The sequence below is a fragment of the Sparus aurata genome, chromosome 4 (assembly GCF_900880675.1).
Source record: "Sparus aurata chromosome 4, fSpaAur1.1, whole genome shotgun sequence".
Classification (NCBI taxonomy): Eukaryota; Metazoa; Chordata; class Actinopteri; order Spariformes; family Sparidae; genus Sparus; species Sparus aurata.
In genome coordinates this window covers 27191081-27213960 of record NC_044190.1, presented here as the reverse complement: position 1 = coordinate 27213960, position 22880 = coordinate 27191081, and the positions used below count along the sequence as shown (strand labels likewise).

Sequence of the window (22880 nt, the reverse complement as noted above, 5' to 3'; positions counted from 1 at the left end):
ATGGGCCTACCTGGCAGAGGTGTGGGGCCCTAAGGTTTGAGGCAGAGCCTGTGTTTAAAGTGACGGTTACCAACATCTGTCATGTGAAGCTGAATGAATGTCAAAACAAGGGGAGCCATACTCCCCGAGTATATAACAGTAATGAGCTCAATGAAAATATAAGATTGTATAAGAGTTTTACTTACACATCTGTGCCAATGAGGCCCAATGTGCCACAACCCATCCCTAAATAGGTGAAAGATGAACTTGACACAGAGCTCCAGCTTTAATGCATTTCATGACTTTATTCATGCACTACTCCAACATGTTTTGGTGCTTTTACCAACACCATGTATGTCCATTAGTTTGAAATAACAAAAAATTACACAGTATCATGCTGAAAGATAACACAGCCAAAAACTCATTATTTTAAAACAAATACTTGAGGTCGACATTTACACATTACCAAAGGTGTCACTTTGTCATCTCTGGGCACAGTGTGCTATAGGTACGTTACATGATGGCGAGTGCATTAAGACGTTTGGATAACAGCTGTATGCAACCTGACAATCTGAGGCACACGATGTTCATGAGTAATCACATCTGTTTGCTACACACTGACTGCACTAGACTGAACCAGATTAAACACAGATCAAAAAAGTCGACGATGAGTTCACAGTTTTGAATAAAAAGGACAGCACAGTTAACTTCCACGTGCCTTTTTCTTTGTACTGGTTATGCATGCTTTGATTATGTATCTTTTGTCTATATATGTATGTATATTTTAAATTATGGTCTTGAAGATTTACTACACAGCCTTTCTTATCTGGACATATCTTTTTAAGATCTTATGAAATTTTAAACTGATTCAGCAGATTATGACTGTAGGGATATTATGCATGTAACATGAACCCGTACAGACTGCTATAGGGACAGTATAGGTGAGTGTGTTTGTCAGTATTGGAACAGATGATGGAATACATGAAGGGAAAATAGTCCCAGTGATGTTAGGATCGCAAAGTCTAACATATTTGCTTCATTTATTATTGTAAACTAATTTAACACTAGGTATCATACTCAATTATCCCCTAATGAGCTGATGCTCAGTGCAAGGTCACGCACTTAACTTTCAAGCGCATTTACTGTATTTAAAATAGACACATACATTAGGAAGCTAAAAGGCAAATTTCTGGTTAATATAAATGTTGTTTTGTCTTTGGAAGCTGGAGTTATGATCCCTAAAATTCAAAACTATTTTTAAGCATATATGGCAACCTTTAATTTTAGTATTCAGCATAGTTGGCAGTTTAGGTTAATTAAGTCGAGGCTTGTAAAGCATGCATAATCACCTACTGATGATGTGGCTTTTTTCTATAGGGCATTTATTTTGTACATTTATACAAGCAGACACATACACACCAAATGCCAGTCACTCACACAAACACACACACACACACACACATACACAGTGTTCAGTAGATCCAATTTCAGTATAGATTAAAAAGTTGGATAAAAATATATATATATATATATATATTAATTTCCAGATGGGGTTCGAAGTACCCTGCTTCATAATGTAGTGCACAGGAAGATTAAGACACTACAGTATAAACGTATGCACATGACAAACCAAGGACAAAGACGAAAAAGCTACTGTAGTCTTCTATCAGACTCTGTTGATAGCGTAGAGCACAACATGAGGCGCAAGTGCAACATCCAGTAACATCAGTCGGTCCTCTCCAGAGTTATGCATCTTTCACATCGTCGTCCTGCTTGCGCTCGGTCATTCGGGCACATCGCGGACATGTGGTGGAGTTGTCGTAGTAACAATCTCTAAAGAGACACAGAACAAACATGGACATTTTTTGTTAAAAAATTTCAAGTTGAACAAATGTAGCTATGAATGTCTTACTTCTCTGTATGCGGTGTGAGGGCATGTTGACTGACAATCTTACACCAGAATAGCCCAATAATGTCTATGGATTACTAAAAGCTCTGCTCAAAGGGGTAAAAAAGACCACTTCAGTGCTGGCGTTTTATTATTTATCATTACTGCAGGCTGTGTTTTTCTCCATAAATGTTTTCACAACGACATTTTAGACTTCTCACAATCACATACAGTTTTCTGTCAGACTGGTCAGTAGTAACTAACCTGTGGAAGACAGCAGAGCACTCGTGGCACACTGAGGTGTGACTGTCGAAAGGGAAAAGGATGTCTCCTTCCTTACACAGCTCACACACAAATCCTTTGGCCTGACAACGCTACATACACACACACAAAATTAGTCAGAAAGTCTGGGTTTCACAGAGGTTTTACGTTTTGTACTCCTTAAGAAACTAACAAAGTCGCCATTAAGTGCCTAGAGCCTCATAACAAGATGAAGGTTTTAGTAATTATACCTGCAACAAGCACACAATTCAAGATACGTCATTAATATGGTTATTCCTGCTGCTTTATGTATGAGCTCACCTCACAGTCTAGTTTGATGTGCTTAGCAAATGTGGTGTGGATCTCTGTGAGCGAACAGCTGAGTCTGCCGCTGGAGATGTCAATCAAATCCTGTAGTGAATACATGTCATCATTTTCCACAAAGTGCTGCCGGTCTTGTAGCTGCAGAAGACAAAAGAGAAAAAGAGAAGAAGTGCAAGAGAAAAAGTGTTGTGTTATTGAACCATAAAACATACACAAACTTGCTTAGTGAAAATACGGTATATGCATTGTTATGATACTTGCCATCAAACACTATGATTTAGACTCAAACTATTCTGTGCATGGCAATTTTTTTTTTTTTTACTTCCATTTTCAGGTATATAATTCCCAGGTTTTAAAGAATAAAAAAGCTGCAGTGGTAGAATGTAACTAAGTACATTTGATCAAGTACTCTAACTGTGATGTACTTTTACTTTGTTCAAGTATTTCCATGTTATTCCAATTTCTAATTCTACTCCACTGTATTTGGCAGAAAATCTTGCACTTTTCAGTTAATAGTTACTTTGCAGATTTAGGCTACCACAGATAGTCAAGTCAGGTTTACAGTATGTGTATTTCTAGACTAATATCACATTCAGCATGCCCATTTCACATCAGGCACCTGTCCCGATGTAGCGCAGGTTCTCCACTTACACCACATGGTGGTGCTGTTGTAACATGTAACTCATTGGTCACATCGTCTGTGTACATATAACGATACTTCAACTGCAAAAAGCAAAGTCAGTTTAGTTTGTAAACAGATACTGACCTGTAATAATAGCCGAGCCTCCATGGCCTCCTTGCACGTAATAAAATAGGGTTTCATCAACAGAATATCTTGACGGAGTTTCTGTAAAACAAAAACTCACACATCACTGTTGGTCTCACTCAATGCACACAGATTGATTTTCAGTTTAAATGCACATGCTAGCAGTACTCCATCCAAAACTTGCTTGATTCTCAACTTAATAGCATTTAACATGGCAACAAAGCACATGAGGCATTGTGTGATCAAGCAACCGTAAGAGTAACCATATTGAAAGCCTCATTATTTTTGTAGTGATTCCAAGCTAAATCTGAGAACTTATCAATAAATAGCAATGCCTCTAAAAAAAGATGAAGCTACCCACCCTGATCTCGACCAGTTCCTCCACAAAGTTAAATAGCAGCGGGTTGATTTCTTTGAGCTTCAGCACAGGTCGTGGTATCATCAGTGCCAGGTAACGCATCGAGGAGCGACAAACCTGAAAATTATACACGCTGTCAAAACACAGACTGCACATGAATACATTCATGTGGTTTTCAAACCAAAACAGTGAGGTGGGTGAACCAACGGGTGTCATTATTTCTTATGTTAAATTGAAATTTGTTCGAAATGAGCTTTCAATTTCAATCATCAAATTAAAATGCAGTGCTGGGAAACCCTTTTGTTTCTTTTTGTTTTTTATTCCTAAACCATTGCAGGGTGGTATTTTGGGTCGAAATCTGGAACTTTTTTTTTTGGTGAATTTATTCAATTTACAAAAAAAAGTAAAAGCCCCCAAAAATTCTTGAAAAAGTCAAGCTGATGCTGTAATCTACCCCTATCTCTAAATAGAAGATTTTGAAAATGTTAATAACAGTTGTGAGGGCTTGAAACCAATCATCTGTCGATCTTAATAAATCAAGATGCAAGTCTAAAAATAGCGTAGCCACTAGTGCTGAAAATAATAATATTCGAAAAGTGAATCAAATCAGGACCTTACACTCAAGTCAAATCAAATCGTTGATTTGTAGAATGCTGAAACCCCTAGTTAAAGCTGCAGCGGCGGACAGCATGAATAGGTCGATACACATCATGTGACTTAGAATCACAACTTTGTCCTGACTTGAGTTTAACTTGATAGTGAGTCAGATGCTAACTGGCTTTCATAAACAGGCCTTTTTTGTGATTGAATGTTTCTGATGTTTAAACCACAATTGACTTCACTTGAAAAAGCACCTCTGTAGTAACATAGTAAGACAGTTTCCACAGTCTGTGCAGCACTCCTCGTGACTAATAAATTGACTTCGATTAAATATATAAATTAGGAAGGGATACTTTTACATGGTGAGTGTATTTTGTTGTGGTCGTCGGGGTACCTTGCGTGGTTCAAACTCCCAGTTGTGGATGACACGAGCTGGGACGATGGCCGTGTCGTTCCAGTGGCATGTGCTGCAGTAATACTGGCCTGTGTAGTCACACTGTCTGGCTTCACTTGGCACGCCCCCTACAAGACAAATGTGTCAGAGTATAGCCAAACTATGAAACAAAAAGGCAGGATTTTACTTAGATTCATTTAACATACCAATTAAAGTAGATACAAAGAACAGCTGTTTGCAGGATGCACAGCAATTACGCGATCTATACTTGGCTATGTAAGATTTAAAAAACTGTAATATGATGGTGAAACAAAGTTTACTTTGTTCTCATACCAATGTCACATGTCAGCCACAGCTAACAGAATTGTTTGCTTAGTAATAGTAATTCTTTTGAGAAAGTTAAAGTTTTCACCATTCTGTTGTAATGTTATGTCTTTATATTAATGAGCCAACAGCATCTTATAGCTTAGAAGCAACGCAAGCATAATATGGTATAAGTCAGTTGTTTACATTTACATTTATATTAGAACATTTAGCAGAGTTGCCAGTTGTTCAGCTGCTATCTGGCAATATAGAAATATCCACTGTAGTACCACAAGACTACAGAGCACCTTCTTTCCTCTACCAAGCTTCTACGATATAGAAATCTTATTGCTGTTGATCTCATTTAAAATCCTCTTTTTACTGATTTCAAGTGGTCAAACATGTACCAACATAGTAAATATGTACTCACTCAGTGAAATAGGCGTGCGACATTCTGCACAGCGGTAGTCTTGCCGGTCTAGTCCTATCTCAGGGCAGATGCTGAGCTCATACTCGGACTGGTGGCTGACCTTTGACCTGACACAAGGCTTGGTGATCATGTTCATACACTTACTATGACAACGATAATAGCAACCTGAAACAAGAAAAGAGATAATCACAAGGCATGACATTTTTTTGGTGCAACTGCATTACTGTTACACCCAGTGGGTTTGGTATGACTGGTTAATGGCTGTTATTTGGAGAGCTGTAAAAAGATGCTAACACTGAGTATGAATCCACCATTCAGGAAGTAAGTCTACGAAAAAAATTAACTGGATACATGAGAATATAAAATTAAAATCTAAAAATATTTCATCAAACTGAAATTATAAAATTGAATCAAAGTCTTAGAATTATTGTTCTAACTACTAATCTGATAAAAAATGACAGTTAAAATTAAAATTAAATCTCTGGCTCAGATAAAAAAGACATCTTAAGACAGTGTGCAGACAGTGAGACTGCACACAAATGTAAACTCAGAAAGGAAATTCATATAGAGCTGGTTTGATCTTATTTAGAGGTTTCAATTTTGAAAATCTATTTGCCCTGAAAACATCTTATTCCAAGCACAATATGATGATTTACAATGGTCCTACTCAAATATCTCCACAGTGTTATGTCAGAAAGTTTAACTGTCTGGTGTCTCTCACCTGTGCAGGTATACCAAGTCTGGATAAGACCCCAGATGATGGCGCTACACTTGTCACAGGTCTGTTTCACACTCTTGCTCTTTTCCTTGGAAAAACGATGCTCCAGCAGGACTCTCAGATTAGGCTCATCCTCCTCAGGGTCCTTTAAGGGGACAAATTGCAAGCATGTGTATTTTGAATGAACATCTTACTTCACTGAACTTAGTTCTCTTTGCTGTAGCTTTGTTTGGACTTGGTTGTACTTTTCTGTTAAGTGAGGAAAACATTATCCTTCTTTCCCCACTATAACTACAGGGCCCTCCGGCAGTACAAAGTGTTCCCAGGAAAAATTACAGATCAGGGCTAGCTGGCTAGCATGCTAAATTCGGTAGACATTGGCTAGTAGAAATAAATGAACACACAAAACGCAGATCCAAAACACCACCAGAAATACTAACAGTCTCTTCACCACAAAATGAGTTAAATTTGTTATCAGGAGAGAGAAACTGAGCTATTAGAAACATGAGGAACTTTTGCAGTTGCTTATCTCCACAAACTTGTTTATCAACGTATCATTCTCTAAGCATGTCTACAATGCCTGCTCTCATTTATCCCATACAGGAAAATAGCTAAAAGCTCGAAAGTGATGCAATGAAAGCCGAAGAAAACCTTCTTTTTTTTTATTTTTATTTTTTTTTAAAGGTGATGTCACAAAAGGTAGGCCGAGCAGGATTTCTTGAGACATTCTTCATACCCTCTTTGACTAACTACAATATAATTTAAACTTCACCTGTTAGGTTATCCAAACCCCTGAGTTCTAGATTTATCAAATGCACATGAATGCAGCATTAATTTCAGACACATCACTCTAGCAATCCAGTAAAAAGGCATGCCTGTTGTAATATTTTACACAAAATTTAAAAAACATGCAAGTCAAATCAGTCAATTTGGGATTGGTTTTACTGATTGTGCCACTGAGCCAGCACCAACAACTACACTATCATTTCATGTACTTCTCCATTCACTCCTCAGTTCCAACCTTAAGCTCCTGTAGTTTGAGACGAAGGTGGATAAGTTTCACCACTGTGTCCTTTTGTCTCTCCGAGTGCTCTGGCAGCTCCAGGATCAGCTTCTTACACTCCTCTATGGCAAGTTTCAGCTGCTCAATGTCGGACGCCACAAATGAACCCTTCAAAGGGTGAACGAGAGCAAAGGCATGTGCCAAACATGGTAAATAGAATAGGAAGTTCTGCATGCAGGCACTCTCAGTTTTACGATATGAAACAGATTCATTTGGAGCGGTAAGCTTTACTTACCACAGGCCTTGAGAAGTGGTCTTCGGCTAGACCAAGATCCATGGTCCGATCTGAACTGTGGGTTCTGGTCCCAGAGAACAGCTCAGGCCTTGTTTCTAAAAAGAAGACCACTTGGCATAAGGCACCGTTCCTCTTGTAAGCATACACACTATGGTCTACTAAGTGCACTCAGGCATGCATGCTAATTTCACACACATGACTCTGGCCACCCAGGACAATCTCTACACTCTGACTCACCACTCAAGAAGTCGAGGAGGACAAAAACTTGTAACAGACAACTGAAGGAATCTCAGGTAATTTTTTTTAAGCACTTCTGGTAATGTGTAACCAAGTCAGCTGACAAAACAGACCACCGAGCTGAAAGAACTATGAAGTGCTGATCACTTTTGCATTTACATGTTAACAATTAATCAGTAATGTAGGCATTCACATGGTATGCGTCTTTTTTAAAATATTTTACATTTTATTTAATTTTTTATCAGGGAGGTCATTTATAGTCCAAGATTCACACATGGTATGCCTCTAAATCAATTAAACAACATTCTTCAACAACTACTGGTGCTACTATCAACTATTTTTGTACAAACAAGTTTAATCTGTGGCACTGTGCATGTAAAATGTGCTATGTGCATTGGTCTATTGCATGTGAAATTATTCTTATCCTCGTTAGTTACATGTATTTAACGCTTGGCTTAACTTAGATAGTACAGTATATAACATTTTCTTAACAGTAAATAACTTTTTTTGTTTGAGTTTATGTGCAAATATTCAAAAATATCCGTAAGACCAAGGGGTAATGCTTCCATAATATCAGTATATGATAGGTACATGGCTGTCCTATTAACATTTGAAAAAATTTACTGATGAGTGCAACTTAAAATTTAGTGTGGGAAAAGAGGCTGGGAATAACTGGGAAACTCAGAAGAATACAGTACATTTAGTAGATTTTTTTAAGTGTGGCTTATCTATATATAATCATTAAAAAGGGGAAAGGAGAAAAAAAGAAAAAAAAAACATCAACACAATATGAAGTATGTGGTAAACCCAAGTCTGTATGTCAAATAACACCTGCACAAAATGAACACTTAAAAGACACTGACACTAATTATCAACAGTGTATACTGGATTTATTACGCATGTTGACTGACATTTTAAATATGATAAATTAGACAATTCAGAAAATCTAACAAACTACTACACAGATCACTACATTTTAACAAACCACTCTCTATCTTTCTGAAAAAGTGCAGACAGATGTGGTCATTACCTGCATACACGTCAGAGCAAAACATGTTGGGTGAATTCAGCTTCCCAGTGCCACACAGAGAGAGGACAATGAAGCTGCTCAGCTTACAGTGCGTCAGGCTTGCATGTCAAAATCACTGTGCTCTAATAACAATGTCTTTGATTCCCAACTCCTCAAATACAGGAAGTGTTACTACAGTACTGCTTACACTTACGCTTTTATTTCCTCTGGTTCAGTCTCAGTTTTTAACTTCCTTTTCTATAGCCTACTGACCAGTGTTCTTCATGTATTAGGATCTGTTCAAGACTAGACCACAAAAGTGTGTTTATTTATAATAATCAGTTCCAGAAGAGAGTCACTAAACCATTCAGCAAGTGAGCCATAGCAACATGATCTAAGCAACTAATCGCTTCTCTGTATTTACTGTACTGTAAGGGGACAAAGTTTATGTCTACAAGTATGTGACATTTGGAAAAGCAGAAACTACCTCACACTGCTGCACCTATCCGTTTAGTAAGGGAACTGTCAAGAAAATCGATATATTAGTCAGATCACTACACCCGCTTTCCACGTATAGATCAATAAAACATTTTTTTTCTTTACTCAATGTACCTCCAGCAAACAACCCCATGAGAGCTGAGTATTTAAAATGTGTTATTTCTATAAAATCGCAGATTTATTGGCTTTTTTCAGTCTACCAAACAAGACATCTTTTCAGAGTGTAACAATATATATTAATGTCTGCCAAAGTAAACTAGACTGACAGCCAAAATCACCATTTTCAATAGCTGAAAGTTTTAATTCTTCACAATTTTTGAACACACGATTTTACACATCAGCATTAAGTTTCTGGGATTTTGATACATAAAAAAGACAAAGGGTGTTAAAACAGAATTAGGTTGCGTTCCAGTCCTACTTTATGTATTATAGTCCCCTAAGTGATATGTAGTGTTGGACATAAAAGGTCCAGTTGCAGCCGTATGACTTCAAGTTTACACCTATTGGTTTATTCATAATAAGGTAAAGTGCACCAGAAAACTAATTTACAGTCAACTTTTTTTCCCCCTTTGAACATAGCTACAGGTGTGAAGTTGAACTTAAAGTGAGAGAACTGTACCATGCAGTGGTGGCGTCTTGCCTCCTTGGGGACCATCTTCTCCCTCTCCGCGATCAAAGGGATTGAGGCGGGTCTGGCGGAAATGTGCGAGTCTCTCATCATACTCCATTTCATCGGCTACATCTGAAGGAAGACAAAATATATTGCAGTCACACTTCTCTGCTTATGTGATTTGAATTAAGCAGGAGGGAGGCTCCTGGCTGCCTTTTAATGGAAGTGATGTAGCTAATGTGTCTCCATGGTTATTGCTTATTGTGCAGTGTGGTCGCATTAAGATCACAATTTAACTGTGCTGCTGCTATCCAGTTAAAAAAAACTCTTTCAGTCTGGCTGTAATACGGACTTCTGTTATAACTCCAGCTGTCCTCATCAGGGTTGTTTTCTCAGATGTAACAAAGCTACTCCAGAGCCACAGAAGACATTGTAACTGCTTTTAAAGACTGAGTAGTAGGATTTTGACAGTGACACCTCTGCTCCTCTCTTTTGCCACAAATGCCAAGAAATGTTATAATATATTGCCACGTCAAGATGTTAAATAACTGGTTCACAGATTGTATGACCACAATGTATGAATGTAGGTTTTCAAGTAAGCTCGAGTGGGCCACATGAGAACAGGTAACATCAACATAAGCGATACCTCACCTTCAACTTTCATGTGAGCTAACCAAGAAGCAGAATTAAACTGAAATCATGTGGTTTGAATCATGCTAGTGTTGTGAGGATGTTCCAAATCAAAATGACCTGAAACTGAAACCACTGCCATCCTATAAAAATCAATGTGCTGAGAAACAACGCTGTCACTGAGAAGTCTGCGAAGCTGGCTGACAGGAAGTCATTTATAAATAATGATTCAAATACGGACATTTGATTCACAGTTTGTCAAAGTGTTATCCCACATGTGTTACCATCGACAGAGAAAACTGTGCAAACCCTGACAGACTTTATAAACACAGATTGAAGCCTCGCCTCACCAATTACAGCCAATCACAGCTGGTGTTTACAGTCCTCCTGTACACATCGCTAACCTCCATTATGTCTCGAGTATTACAACTTGACATGTAGGGTACTGAATAATATTGGTCACAGTTAATACGCTACCAGCACAAACAGAGCTCAACAACATCAACACTCAGATGTCAACAGTCAGCTAACGTCAGCTAGCTAACTAGCTTTAAAACAAACCAGGCGTCGGTTTCACGCTAACGTTAGCTAATTTAACAGTTCGGTCTGGTCCGAAGCTTACCCCGTTGTTGACCTTATTTATCAACAAGGAACCGACAGTTGTAAAATATATATTTTGGTCGACGCTTGTGGTTATAACGTACAGTTTTCCCCGTGTTGTTTTGTCCCTGTCATCAGCAACATCACCAGGCAAACAGCGTCAAGTCTTCAGTAGTTCAAACGGGTGAGTTCCGGCACGTACTTTCAAAATAAGACTATATGTCATTAGCGTTGATTGATTAACATGAGAAAATTAAGAATGATTGGGTTAATTTTCTGTACTAAACCAAAATATTTAATAGAAAATAGGTAATACCGATGTCTCTCGTCTAAATGGTTTATATTAAAGGCTATTATCTTATATGGAAGTATTTTGGGGGGCTTTTACATTGAAAATAAACACACCGAATGTTCGATGAAATGTGGGGCAGTAACTTCCTCCAAGATGAAAAGAGATCACCTTCACAGTGATGGAGGTAGCACTCGTTCCTTAAATGAAAGATATATGTACATACAAATTTTACTATAGGTATTTTATACGTGTCATAAACCTATATCTTTACATATATCAATTACATATGTAGTGTTAAAATGTATGGCTGCAGCATACAATACCATTTAAATATAGACATTTTGTCATATATGTGCATATACAGAGTTTACTATGGGTATTTCATATATGTGCATATAGAGAGTATACTATTGGTATTTCATATATGTTTTAAACATGTATTTCCATATATCCAAGGATGTAAGTATATATATATTCCTTATATATTACATCATGAATAATAAACATGGCAGGATCACTCTTACATTTACATTTAGGGCATTTAGCAGACTCTTTTGTCGACTTACAGTAATTCATACATACATTCCTACACTAATGGCGGTGGCTGCCATGCAAGGTGCTGCATATATATACTTGTGCCAGGATTGATTATTGGAAAGACTGCAAGACTAGTGCAGCAGGCTCATGGAATCTCTTGCAAAGTGGCCTATTGCTATCTATACCTCTACCTTTATACATCTTGGACACTGAAATGTACTAACGAGACGAGTCCATTACCTGTTGAACTAAAATAAAATAACAAGTAGGATGAATACACATTAGTTCCCCCTGCAGGTAAATCCAAGTAAAACTGTATCTTGTCAGTTTGTGTAAATAGGAAAACTATGGAGTTACTTCAATGTGACAAGAATCCTTAAATGATTACTACTAGGTACTTAAAAGCATACATTATAGCCTACTCTCTACCCAACTGTCATTGTCAGATACCAGGGGGACTTCATATTTAAGGTCCCATCTGTAAGAACATTTTATTTTCTAGTCTTGTCAAATACTCGAATACTGAGAACTGTAATTCCTGACGAGTTGGGAAACCATCAGTATTTGATGATTTGATGAGTTGGGAATCACACAAAAAAATTGAACTGTTCTTTCAAATTTGACCTTTAAGTTTAATGTGTGAACAGTGATGTGCACAAGGGGGGGGGGGGGGGGGGGGGGGGGGGGAGCAGGGGGGGCAGTCACCCCCCCTCGTGGCCCAATTGTTGAAAAACGCGCGCTAAAGTGTCCTCCTGGGAACCAAAGCGTGTGCTAAAGTGCCCTCTTGGGAGCCAAAATGCACGCTAAAGTGCCCTTCTTTTCGGTCCTGCCCTTCAAAAAGTCTGTGCACGCCACTGGCAAAACACACTAAACTGCCCCTTGGCTGGTTAAAACATGATAAACTGACCTCTTGGGAGCCAAAACACGCGCTAAAGTGCCCTCTTGGGAGCCAAAATGTGCGCTAAAGTGCCCTTCTTTTCGGTTCTGCCCTTCAAAAAGTCTGTGCACGCCACTGTGTGTAAATATAACAATTAGCAGCTGACAGTCTTCATCAGTCAGAACTTTATTACAAGTGTTCCACCTAATTACGGCTTGACTGTGTTTGTTGTCACGACGGCAGCTGTAGAGATTTTTCTCAGCTAAACAGTAAACAGAGCCGCTTTGTGCAGCTTAATGAAGGAAAAAGTCATAACTGTAAACATCCTGCTTCCTGGACTTAATGCAGTCACACTTGGGCCATCCTTGGGGTATTTACATCCTTGACTATAATGGAAAGTCAAGCACAAGACATTTCTGCCTTTGGTTTTAACTGTGAACTCCACAGTTCCTGATATTTATCGAAGACGTCATGTGTGTTAGCCAACGGGCTAATTGTTCTACTTCATTTCCAGCGTGGAGGACCAACTCTGACTTTTTAGATTTCATATTTAGATGAAATATTAAATATAAATGCAGTATTTAAAAAGAAAAATCCTGGGTTTGGGACCTGGCTGGAGCAGAGCCTGTCTTTGCAGAGTTTGCATGTTCTCCTCCTGCCTGCAGGTTCTCTCCCGGTACTCTGGCTTCCTCCCACAGTCCAAAGACATGCAAATACAATAAATTGGTCACTCCAAATTGCCTATGTAAGTGTAAATGATTGTTTGTGTCTATATGTCAGCTATATGATGAACTGGCGACATGTCCAGGGTGCACCCCACTGCTCATCCAATGTCAGTCGGGATCAGCTCCAGGCCCCCGATCGGACCCTGCATAGGATGAGTGGGAACGAATAATGAATGAATGCAAAATATACGTCTACAAATAAATACATTGAGATCAATTCAACTAATATGTATATATTAATGGGCATTTGATGCATTTATTATTTTAGTTTTAAATGTATTTATACATATATATTATCATTCATTTGTATGGCTTGGTCATGGTGTTAAACAAATCAGCACAGCTCAGCTCTCAAGTTCACAGACGGCATCTTTTACCTTTTTAAAACATGTATTACAAAACTGCCATCTCCCTTCTCTGTCCCCTAGATGCAGAGAGAGAGAGTACCTACTAACTGCATATGTCTACTCTGCCTGTCTCATTGATCCTTCTATCGCCCCAACTATGGCCGTGACAGATTAATAGATCAACTGCGCAATGCACTGATAAGACGATTAATAATAAATATGAATAAATTGATTTGTCAGTGACATATGGACATAAACAGTAAGAGACAAGTAAGATTCATGAGGAATAAAGTAATCCTTGCACATTGTCAGTCAAAAGCATGAATAGAATATTTTTTCCCCCTTCAGTAACAGCCGAGCTCGGTTTCAGGTCGTACAGTTCAGTGACTTCGAACAAACAACACAAAGCTAAGGGGTAAACTCCCTGCAGCAACTGCCATTGTGAAATCAAAGTGACAAATTGGTTTAAGACACAGATCAACAAGTGATCACACTGATTGGTTCTTTATTCTTTTTTGTTTGTTTGTTTCATTTTTTTAATGTCCTTCATGATCCTTTGAAACAACAAAAGCTGGGCCCAAAACAATTCTAAATATAAGGAATAAAATTAAGCTATTAAACAATTTAAAACAACAAAACCAAAAAAATATACTGGGGAACATTCATATTTTTTTGCGACACATTTATCTATTCTTTGCTCTCTCTGTCTTTCTGGCTTACATTCCTTAAAAACGGTCAGATCACATTTTATTCATTTATTTATTGTTCTTTTTTTTTTTTTTAATCACGCTCATGTGGTTGAATTATAATAAACACATGATCTTTAAATATTATTTTAAACAATTAAAATGAATTCCTCCCCTCAGTGCAGGATGCAGTTTTAATTTTGTGCCTGTTGGAAATCCCCCTTCTCCTTCAATGATTGTTTTTACTTACAGCGCAGCATCCTAACTGAACTCGATCATGGGTTTAAAACATGAACATTTCAAAAACAGCTCTGTTGTGTTACATATCAATGAGCCCTCTGTCTGCTGAGAGCACATTTGGACTTTCACCCTTTTTTAAAAAGGCGGCGAAAAAAACTGTTAATATTGCACGTCTTGTCTTAAAGTTGAAGGCTGTGTTGTTTAGTTTATGTCCTCTGTCCTCTTACAGCATCTTCTGCACGTACTGCAGAGCTATTACACTTCACATATATTCTTTCTAGTGAATAAATGCACAACATGGTCCTGTTTTACCCAGTTTCAAGTAAACATGGGAGGCATGCTGCACTTCTTTTTAGTCCGACCGTATTTACAGCCTGTGTTGAACCAGGTTTAGTTCAGGGGGTGCAACAAAGTCCATATAGTGCCACAGTGTAATGACCTTTAATAGTAAGATTTACATCCCAGACACCACAAAGACAACATGTACACTGTACATTCACAATCCTCTCTACCAACTCCAACGCCAAAAAAGAATAAAGAGGGTAAATACCATTACAAATACTACAAAAAGAAGGAAATAAAGTAATAATTGACAATCAAATGAGGAGTTACACAGAAAATTATCAATAATAACAGTAGGGACAGTGTTTAAGTACAGTTACATTACTCAGCAGCAAATACTCTGGCTGGCAGTCTTCAAGTTATTGTGTACAACAGTCTTCATCCTCAGTACGCACATTTCACATTACAGGGTCGACATTGTCTAACCAATAAAGTTACAACGCTTGATTCCTGCTCATGATGGGATCTGTGTCTCCCCCCCTCTTAATTTGGAAACTGCTGCACAAGGCACTGAGGATGGAGATCTGAAAATAAAGACAGGTTAAATGGCTGAATTTCAGTCTCAGAGTCTAAAATGCAGGTCCCATTAACAACAAATCCCTATAGGATCAATACAGAATATGATATATCACAGGGTACAGGAATAAATAAGATGACAGAAGCTGTGAGTTGGATCTGAGAGAACATTTGAGGGCATAGTTGGAAAAGTTTGTCTGTCTTTTTCCTCGTTAATGACACACACATCTGCGCCCTATAGACAACAAGCATCAGGCTTGGTGATCTTAAATACTTACACTTTAAATGACATTCTCCACAGGCCATCAGGCCAATGTCTCGCTCATTTGACCTACATATCTTAATCAGGGCGCATTTCAACAAACCCGCCCCGCTGCCCATTTCTGGGAAATACACAGAAATAAAACTTCAACGTGCCTTCTGTCATAAATCCCATCATGCCTCTGGCGTCGGGCCTGCCACCAAGCGTTCATGTGATTAAGCTCACCCTCTCTTCTTTTTCCTCTCCTCCTCAGACATCCGGACATTTAGTCTCGGTGGAGTAATTCACACGCAACAGACAATATTTTTTTTAAAAATCCTTCCTTTACCACTTTCTTCTCTTCAGATTTCTCCTCGCACCACGATTCATTGAATCATCCAATTCATTGCTGAATTTTTTTTTATTTTATTTTATTTTTTTAAAAAGGGGAAAAAAGGTATCAAGCAAAGGAAGCGTTATTCTTCTCTGAGGTGGTGCTTCTCTGCCCAAAAGAAAATTATTTTAAAAACAGTGTGAAATTGACTGCGTTAAGACGAGAAATGAAAGGCCATGAAAAACACTCGACACCAGAACTAACGAGACAATTTTGATAATACACACACAGACACGTGATAATGTCCTTTGCATGGAATGACAAGGCTTGTTTTTGATGTGAGTCATGAGTTTAGTTGTATACTTTTATATAACATATCTCCAGGGCAGATTTCGAGTTTTTCTTTCCTTGTTCTCTTCAAATGCAGCTTTTAAAAGCAGAGATGAGACGGATCAACAACAAAAAAGGCACTTTATATGCAAGAAACACAACTGATTCACAGAGGAAATGGCTTTTTTTCTGTTTTTTTGTTTTTTTAAGATTTGAACCTGATGTAATAAAAATGAAATGCTACTCAGTTATTTCAGTTTAGTCCAGCGACCTGCAAACTCTCTTATGTGTGAGAGTTTACAATCTAATGAGTCATTAAAGGGTAAAACGTCCAGATGTCCCGCAATTAACCTGATGCTTGTACATAATTATAAAATCCACAATGAGATGCACAAAATTATTATTATTGTTATTATAAGAGTTATTATTATTTTATTTTTTTCCAGGGGTGCAGTCTTTCTCTTGTGCAGTGTCGGGCATTGGAATCATCTGCCAGTTCAATCTGTCCTTCTTCGGGAGCTGACACTGTTCAGAGCCTGGTGTCACACCCCGAAGCACCAACAGCACAGCACCAGCTCCTGCAGGGTTTTACGCAGCTCCTGGCTCCTGTACGCGTAGATGAGCGGATCGATGAGCGAGTTACAGATGATGAGGATGAGGAAAAGGTTAAAGTTTCGGAAGAAACAGTTGCAGAAGGGGCTGGTGGGGCAGGTGAGGATGAGGATGAGGTGGAGGAAGAAGGGGCCCCAGCATAAAATGAACACTCCGAGCAGGATGGTGAGGGTGATCGCGCCCTTCATGCTTGTGGACTGGCGCCTGGCTTTGTGGAAAGCCATGATGCGCCGGGAGTGCACGTGCGCCAGGAGGAACATGTGCAGGTAGAGCACGGCGTTGAACACCAGGGTGGTGCAGAAGAAGGTCACCAGGCACACGATGACGGCGTTGTCGGTGTGATACACGATGAAGAGGATGCTGGAGGTGATGCTGGCCAGCCACACCACCACGATGATGGTGACGGCGCGCTGCGTGGTCATGATGCTGTGGTAGCGCAGCGCGTAAAAGATGGTGATGTAGCGATCCGCGGCGATGGTGCAGAGAAAGGAGAGCGAGGACACCACGGAGCTGCAGATCATCACGTCGATGACGTTGTCCAGGAAGCGCAGCATGCCGGGGTGCACGTCCATCAGGCCGTGGTCGTTGAGGAGCATGAACATGGTCTCCACCACGTTGCTGACGCTGACCAGGATGTCGGAGACGGCCAGGCAGCAGATGAAGTAGTACATGGGCGAGTGCAGGTTGCGGTTCTTGATGATGGCGAGGACCACCAGGATGTTCTCCACCAGGCTGATGAGCCCCAGAGTCAGGAAGAGCTCCTGAGGGACGCGGATCTGCACGCAGCCCAGCGGGTTCTGCTCTCCGGTGGTGAGGTTCGTCTCGTTCTCGTCCATAAAGTCATTCAGGGTGAAGTCCGCGTGGAGGACGGAGGGGTTGGATAGGGACGTGTTGCTCAGCGCCATGTCTTATTTATTTTATGTGATGGAAGACTGTCGTTGGAACAACAAAAATAACGAGAAAGTGAAAATCAGGCGCTCGAGAAGATGTTCAGTCATTCAACCCATCAACGCATTCGAAGACTGTGCCATATCTGACAACACCTCCATGAACTGTGATCACTTTATGGCTCAGAGGTTAAACTTCTGCAGGGGGAACAGTCACGTTAACGCACCGCGGCAGTCCGGAGAGTTGGCGCGTCTCCTCGCCTCTTCTGTCCTGTGGATGCGAGTCGTCCCGCATGGAGATCCATAAAACGTCCTTCTCCATCAAAACAGGGCACACACCTCATGGTCTTCCATTGTCACGCGGCTCTCGAGCTGTAGACCTCCCTGTGTCGGATTTTACCAACATGGTGACAGTGAGCAGAGTGTCGACATTAAAGACAACTGAGGAGACTGACTTGCTGGAACATTTCTCAAAGTGATTGCGGATTCTGGAGGACTTCAGGCGGCTCCTCCTCTCACACAGACGTCAGCTGGGCTGACTCGCAGAGGAGAGGATGGTCATATGCACATCTGTCAGTTAGAAAAGGTTATTAGTTGCTGTGTGACTGTTGTTAATATCTGCTGTTCTTTATTCATTTTCTGTGAAGAGAGGAGATAAAGACATTTTAATGTAGGTGATGGGACACAAAATCCAGCCTTTATTATTATTATTATTATTATTATTATTATTATTATTATTATTACATACAGTCGAAGGACGTCCACAGAAACGGAAAAAGGTATATTTCAGGAACGGAAGAAACAAAAAACAAGAACGTAAGACAGAAAAACAAAAACAACACAAACAAAACAAAAACAAAACAAAAAAATAAAACCAAGAACATTAGACAAACAAAAAAACAAAACAAAAACACAAAAAAAACAAGCACATTGGACAGAGAAACAAAAACAAAATGAACAAACAAAAAACAAGAACTTTAGACAGAGAAACAAAAAACAAACCAAACAATGCAAATAAAAAATAAAAAAAAACATAAGACAAACAGAGAACTAAAAAACAAACAAAACAAAAACACAAGACAAACAGAGCAACACATATACAATCAAGTAGTGTATTACAGGTAAAAGTTAAATTAGACAAATTCATATTATCCACATAGATTGATAACTTCATACATAAGCCAACAAATACATACAAATATGTATGTCACACATATAAAAAATAAATGTTTTAAATGTGCTTAAAATGTGACCCGTGTGTATAGTTGAGCCTTGTCAAAGGAGAATTTCTGTGACTATTGGGACAGACAATAAAGCTTTTCTATTCTATTCTATTTTATTCTTTTCTACACACGCCTACATAGACCTTGTACAAATACAGTAGATGTATGGATCTAGAGTTAAACAAAGAAAAGTGTTATAAAACAAAAACTGTTGACATCCTTTTGACCTTACCGACTACAAATGATCAATTCTGAATTCAGCCTTACCGTGACTCAAAATGTCCAATTCACATTCAAAAGTTACATTTTGCATAAGATTTTACAATTTACTCCTGCTAACATCCGTTTTCGAGAAGCCATTGATGCCTCAGAAACATTTTATGATATACGGTGTTTGATCGTGTTTTTCTGAAAATTGGGTTTCAGCAGTCTGAAAAAATTAAATATGAATTCATCAATTATCTTTCTTTCAAAGTTGTGCAGCTTCCGCAGAGGTCCTTCTCTCTGTTTCAACAACAACGTTTGCTTCTTGTGCCGCGGCAGAACCTTTTGGAAGAGTTGACGATCACTGAAGGCTCATATTAACTCTGGCTTTACATTTTTGCACAGAACGAGGGCCGTACATGTTTGCTCCTTCACTTATACTGAAATGGCCTCTCAGTGGCCAGTATGAACAGGAGAAACAATCTTTTTCACTGCGCACCAGGGCGTGTCCATGAAGGCCGAGAATGGCCATGCTTGTAATTTTTTCACAACACAGTAATAGTATTAACAGAGATCATGAGTGCCATGCCTGCATGCATAGATGGTGTCTTGCCAACTGCAACGACTGATTTAAGCTAAAATGTCCGATCAGGGAGCACCGGTAGATCATAATCACACGGTGGCCCTTTTTCCTCACACATCACATTCGGGGCATGAAGCTGTAATGCTGTGTTCCAGGGCACAAGTCATACAAACACAGGCAATCTGGCAAATTGTTCTCATTTTACCCTTTCCTGATTGATTAGCAACTAAGACAATGGATAGTTTCATCAGGAGGGACATCGAAGGTTCCACCCTTTGCATGATGTCCGAGGAAAATGGCTGCCTTGTGAAATAAGATCTACCAACGATCAACGCATCAGACTGTATCTTACTTTTGTTTAACGTACATAATAAGTTTTACCATTCAAAGGCTCACCAGTGTGGGAAGCTTCTTTAACAGTTCTCTTACGCCGACAACAAATCTTATGGTTGTATACTGGAAATGAGCACATGAGCTAGATGTTGACCACTGTTCAGTTCAATTTAAAAAACTTTATTTGTCCCTGGGGAGCAATTGCAGGAAACTGTATGTACTGTATGTGCAGTAAGGGCCCTGAATCACCACGCCGACATCAAAGAACGAACAGCGATCAAAGCCAACTGTTGCCTCAGCTCTCCTCGCTTGTGTCGAGGTTCAACACAACAAGTTGACAGTGTGCATATATCATGTTCCACTCTAACCAAGCTTGTTGTTTTCTTATATTAAATGATCTTGTTATCTTGAGAAAGGGGCATTTTGGTTTCTCTAAATAAGATCAATTCACAGTCATCACAGGTCAACCAGATTTGTGATCTCAAGAGTAATTAACTCATGATCTCAAGATAACGACATAAACAAATAAGAAGGCACGGGTGCTCTCAGCTTCCATCTAGTTTGAAAACAAACAAACAAACAAACAAACATGAAGCCATCCTTTAGTGTCATTCCAGAATTGAATTTCACTCCTTTGGTTCTTGACCCTGATGCCTTTAGGACACAGCTGAGAAGTCAATGGGTTCAACTCTGCTGTTGTTCCTGAAAGTCTCAGCTGAAGAAAGCTAGACAATAATACATGAAACATCAAAAATGTGTTACATATGTGTTGTTATTGACTCACATGGAAAAGATACATATGTGTAGTAATAATAAGGCAGGAATATATTGTTGTCAAGTAAAAACTGAAATTACCGCCTTGCTGTTGCTGTCCATATCTGTCTAGTCTCATAGCGAAGACTTTGAAAGACTTTGATGCCAAGAAGTAACGAGCGCTACGTCTTGGCAAAAGGGAAGTTTCCAGCGAGAAACATGTTGTCTTCTCTTTGCAACTATTTTTACAGAGGAGTACAGAGGACCGATAGAGAGCGTCATCACATGGTGCAGCCACAACAACCTGAAGCCCAATATCAGCAAAACCAGGAGTACTGCTCTATGTCTATTGGTGTGTAAGTTAATTGAGAAGTACCAAGGTGGGAATAATTTCCTCTGTTCAGCGTCTGACCAAATGTGACATTTGTTTACAATCTCCCTTCTGCTCCTGAATTACGGCAGAATGTTATGATGTCACAGTGAAGCTGACCTTCGCTGATCTTTTGGCTATAAAATGTCATCACTGTGGTTCAGGGGTAGAGCCAACGTCTTGTTATTCGAAAGTTGCTGGTTTGATTAACCTGGTCTGCTGTCAAAGTGTCCTTGGGCAAGATACTGAACCCCTAACTGCTCCTGATGTGCTGGCCGGCACCCTGCATGGCAGCCGCCGCCATCAGTGTCTGAAAGTATGTATAAATTACTGTAAGTCAACTGGACAAAAGCATCTGATAAATGTAAATGTTATCCTATTAGACTTTGGGGGAAATGTCGTCAACATTAGCACATGAATTCTCAAAACAGTGACTTTTGAGTTAATCCATAACTCAAATTGGACCATTGTGCCAAATTTGAAGAAATACAAGTTATCTGGGTAAACAGTGTGATCTACTGGACAACCCACAGACATCCCACAATGAGGTGCATGCCAAGTGATGCCTTTTAAAACAATGTACGTATTCTCCTATGAAGTTAATGACACTTAAAAACATTGTGGGTAGTTCAGTCACTTTGTTTTTCTTCAATGTTGAAAGTATGTTACGTCATCGGAAATGTCAGCCATAGATTATAAGTTACAGGGCACTCAAACCAGGCTCATACCTGTAGTCTCGTAACTCCCACCCACTTGGTTGACTGGCGATTAATCTACGGCTAGTTTGCTTATCAATTAACTTTAAAGTATTATATGATTATCTTGAAATAAATGCCAAACACATACGCGTCTGTAGGGCTCCAGATACCAGTCAAGTTGAAATTCCTCAAACATTTTTTGCTTAATATTATGATGTCAGTGAAGTTGACCTTTGACCTTTTGGATATAAAATGTCATCACTTCATAATTGTATCCTTTTAGACATGTGTGTAAAATTGTGACATGATCATAACATGAATCGTGGAGTTTATTTTTTTTTGTGAGGTCACAGCGACCTTGACCTTTGACATTTGGCAGTCGAGATCTAACCACCATTCATGGGTCGTAGTGGATGTTTGTGCCAAATTTTAAGATAAGAAATTACCTAAAGGCATTTCGAGATTTAACCCTCGCAAAAATGGGAACGAAAGACAGCCCTGAAATCATGATGCTTCCAGTCAAGGCTACCACCCGCGCCGGGGGATTAAGTTATTCGGAGTAAATGTGAGGTTACTGTCATGTTCTTTTATTACACAATAATGAATATCTGTGCAACTGTGGGGCAGCCTCCGACTCTCACACACAGCTCCTTCTGAAAGCTCTCATATGAAAGCCAGTCTTTACTGGATCACATGAAAAGCTCCAGCAAGCCTCATTGCTCCAGGTGAACTAGGGAACAATGACATCAATGGACTATCCGGCAGTCACACTGTGTCACACTGTGTTAACATGCCGCTCACAGAGTTTGTTACTGTATGTATAGAGGACGATTTGTTCAGTGTCTTC

At 39.3% G+C, this 22880-nt stretch overlaps 2 protein-coding genes across 4 annotated transcripts; both read right to left on the bottom strand.

Moving 5' to 3' along the window:
• Positions 1–258: 258 nt before the first annotated feature.
• On the bottom strand, positions 259–11085 carry def8 (differentially expressed in FDCP 8 homolog). Of its 3 annotated transcripts, none has more exons than XM_030415347.1 (12): positions 11008–11085; positions 9683–9805; positions 7320–7414; positions 7043–7192; positions 6025–6166; positions 5304–5468; positions 4571–4698; positions 3580–3693; positions 3219–3299; positions 2450–2590; positions 2132–2241; positions 259–1812 (listed from the first exon to the last, which is right to left on the bottom strand). In XM_030415347.1, the coding sequence occupies exons 1-12, from the start codon at positions 11045–11047 to the stop codon at positions 1725–1727; spliced, it is 1377 nt and encodes a 458-aa protein (XP_030271207.1). In that variant the 5' UTR covers positions 11048–11085; the 3' UTR covers positions 259–1724. The 3 variants fall into 3 exon arrangements, with proteins under 3 accessions (XP_030271207.1, XP_030271208.1, XP_030271209.1); XM_030415348.1 differs by having other exon boundaries at positions 10926–11069; XM_030415349.1 differs by lacking the exons at positions 9683–9805; positions 11008–11085 and adding an exon at positions 8587–8687.
• A 3944-nt stretch (positions 11086–15029) lies between these two features.
• Positions 15030–22164, bottom strand: mc1r (melanocortin 1 receptor). The gene is made up of 2 exons (XM_030414846.1): positions 20247–22164; positions 15030–18439 (listed from the first exon to the last, which is right to left on the bottom strand). The coding sequence occupies exon 2, from the start codon at positions 17885–17887 to the stop codon at positions 16913–16915; it is 975 nt and encodes a 324-aa protein (XP_030270706.1). The 5' UTR covers positions 17888–18439; positions 20247–22164; the 3' UTR covers positions 15030–16912.
• Between the last annotated feature and the right edge of the window lie 716 nt (positions 22165–22880).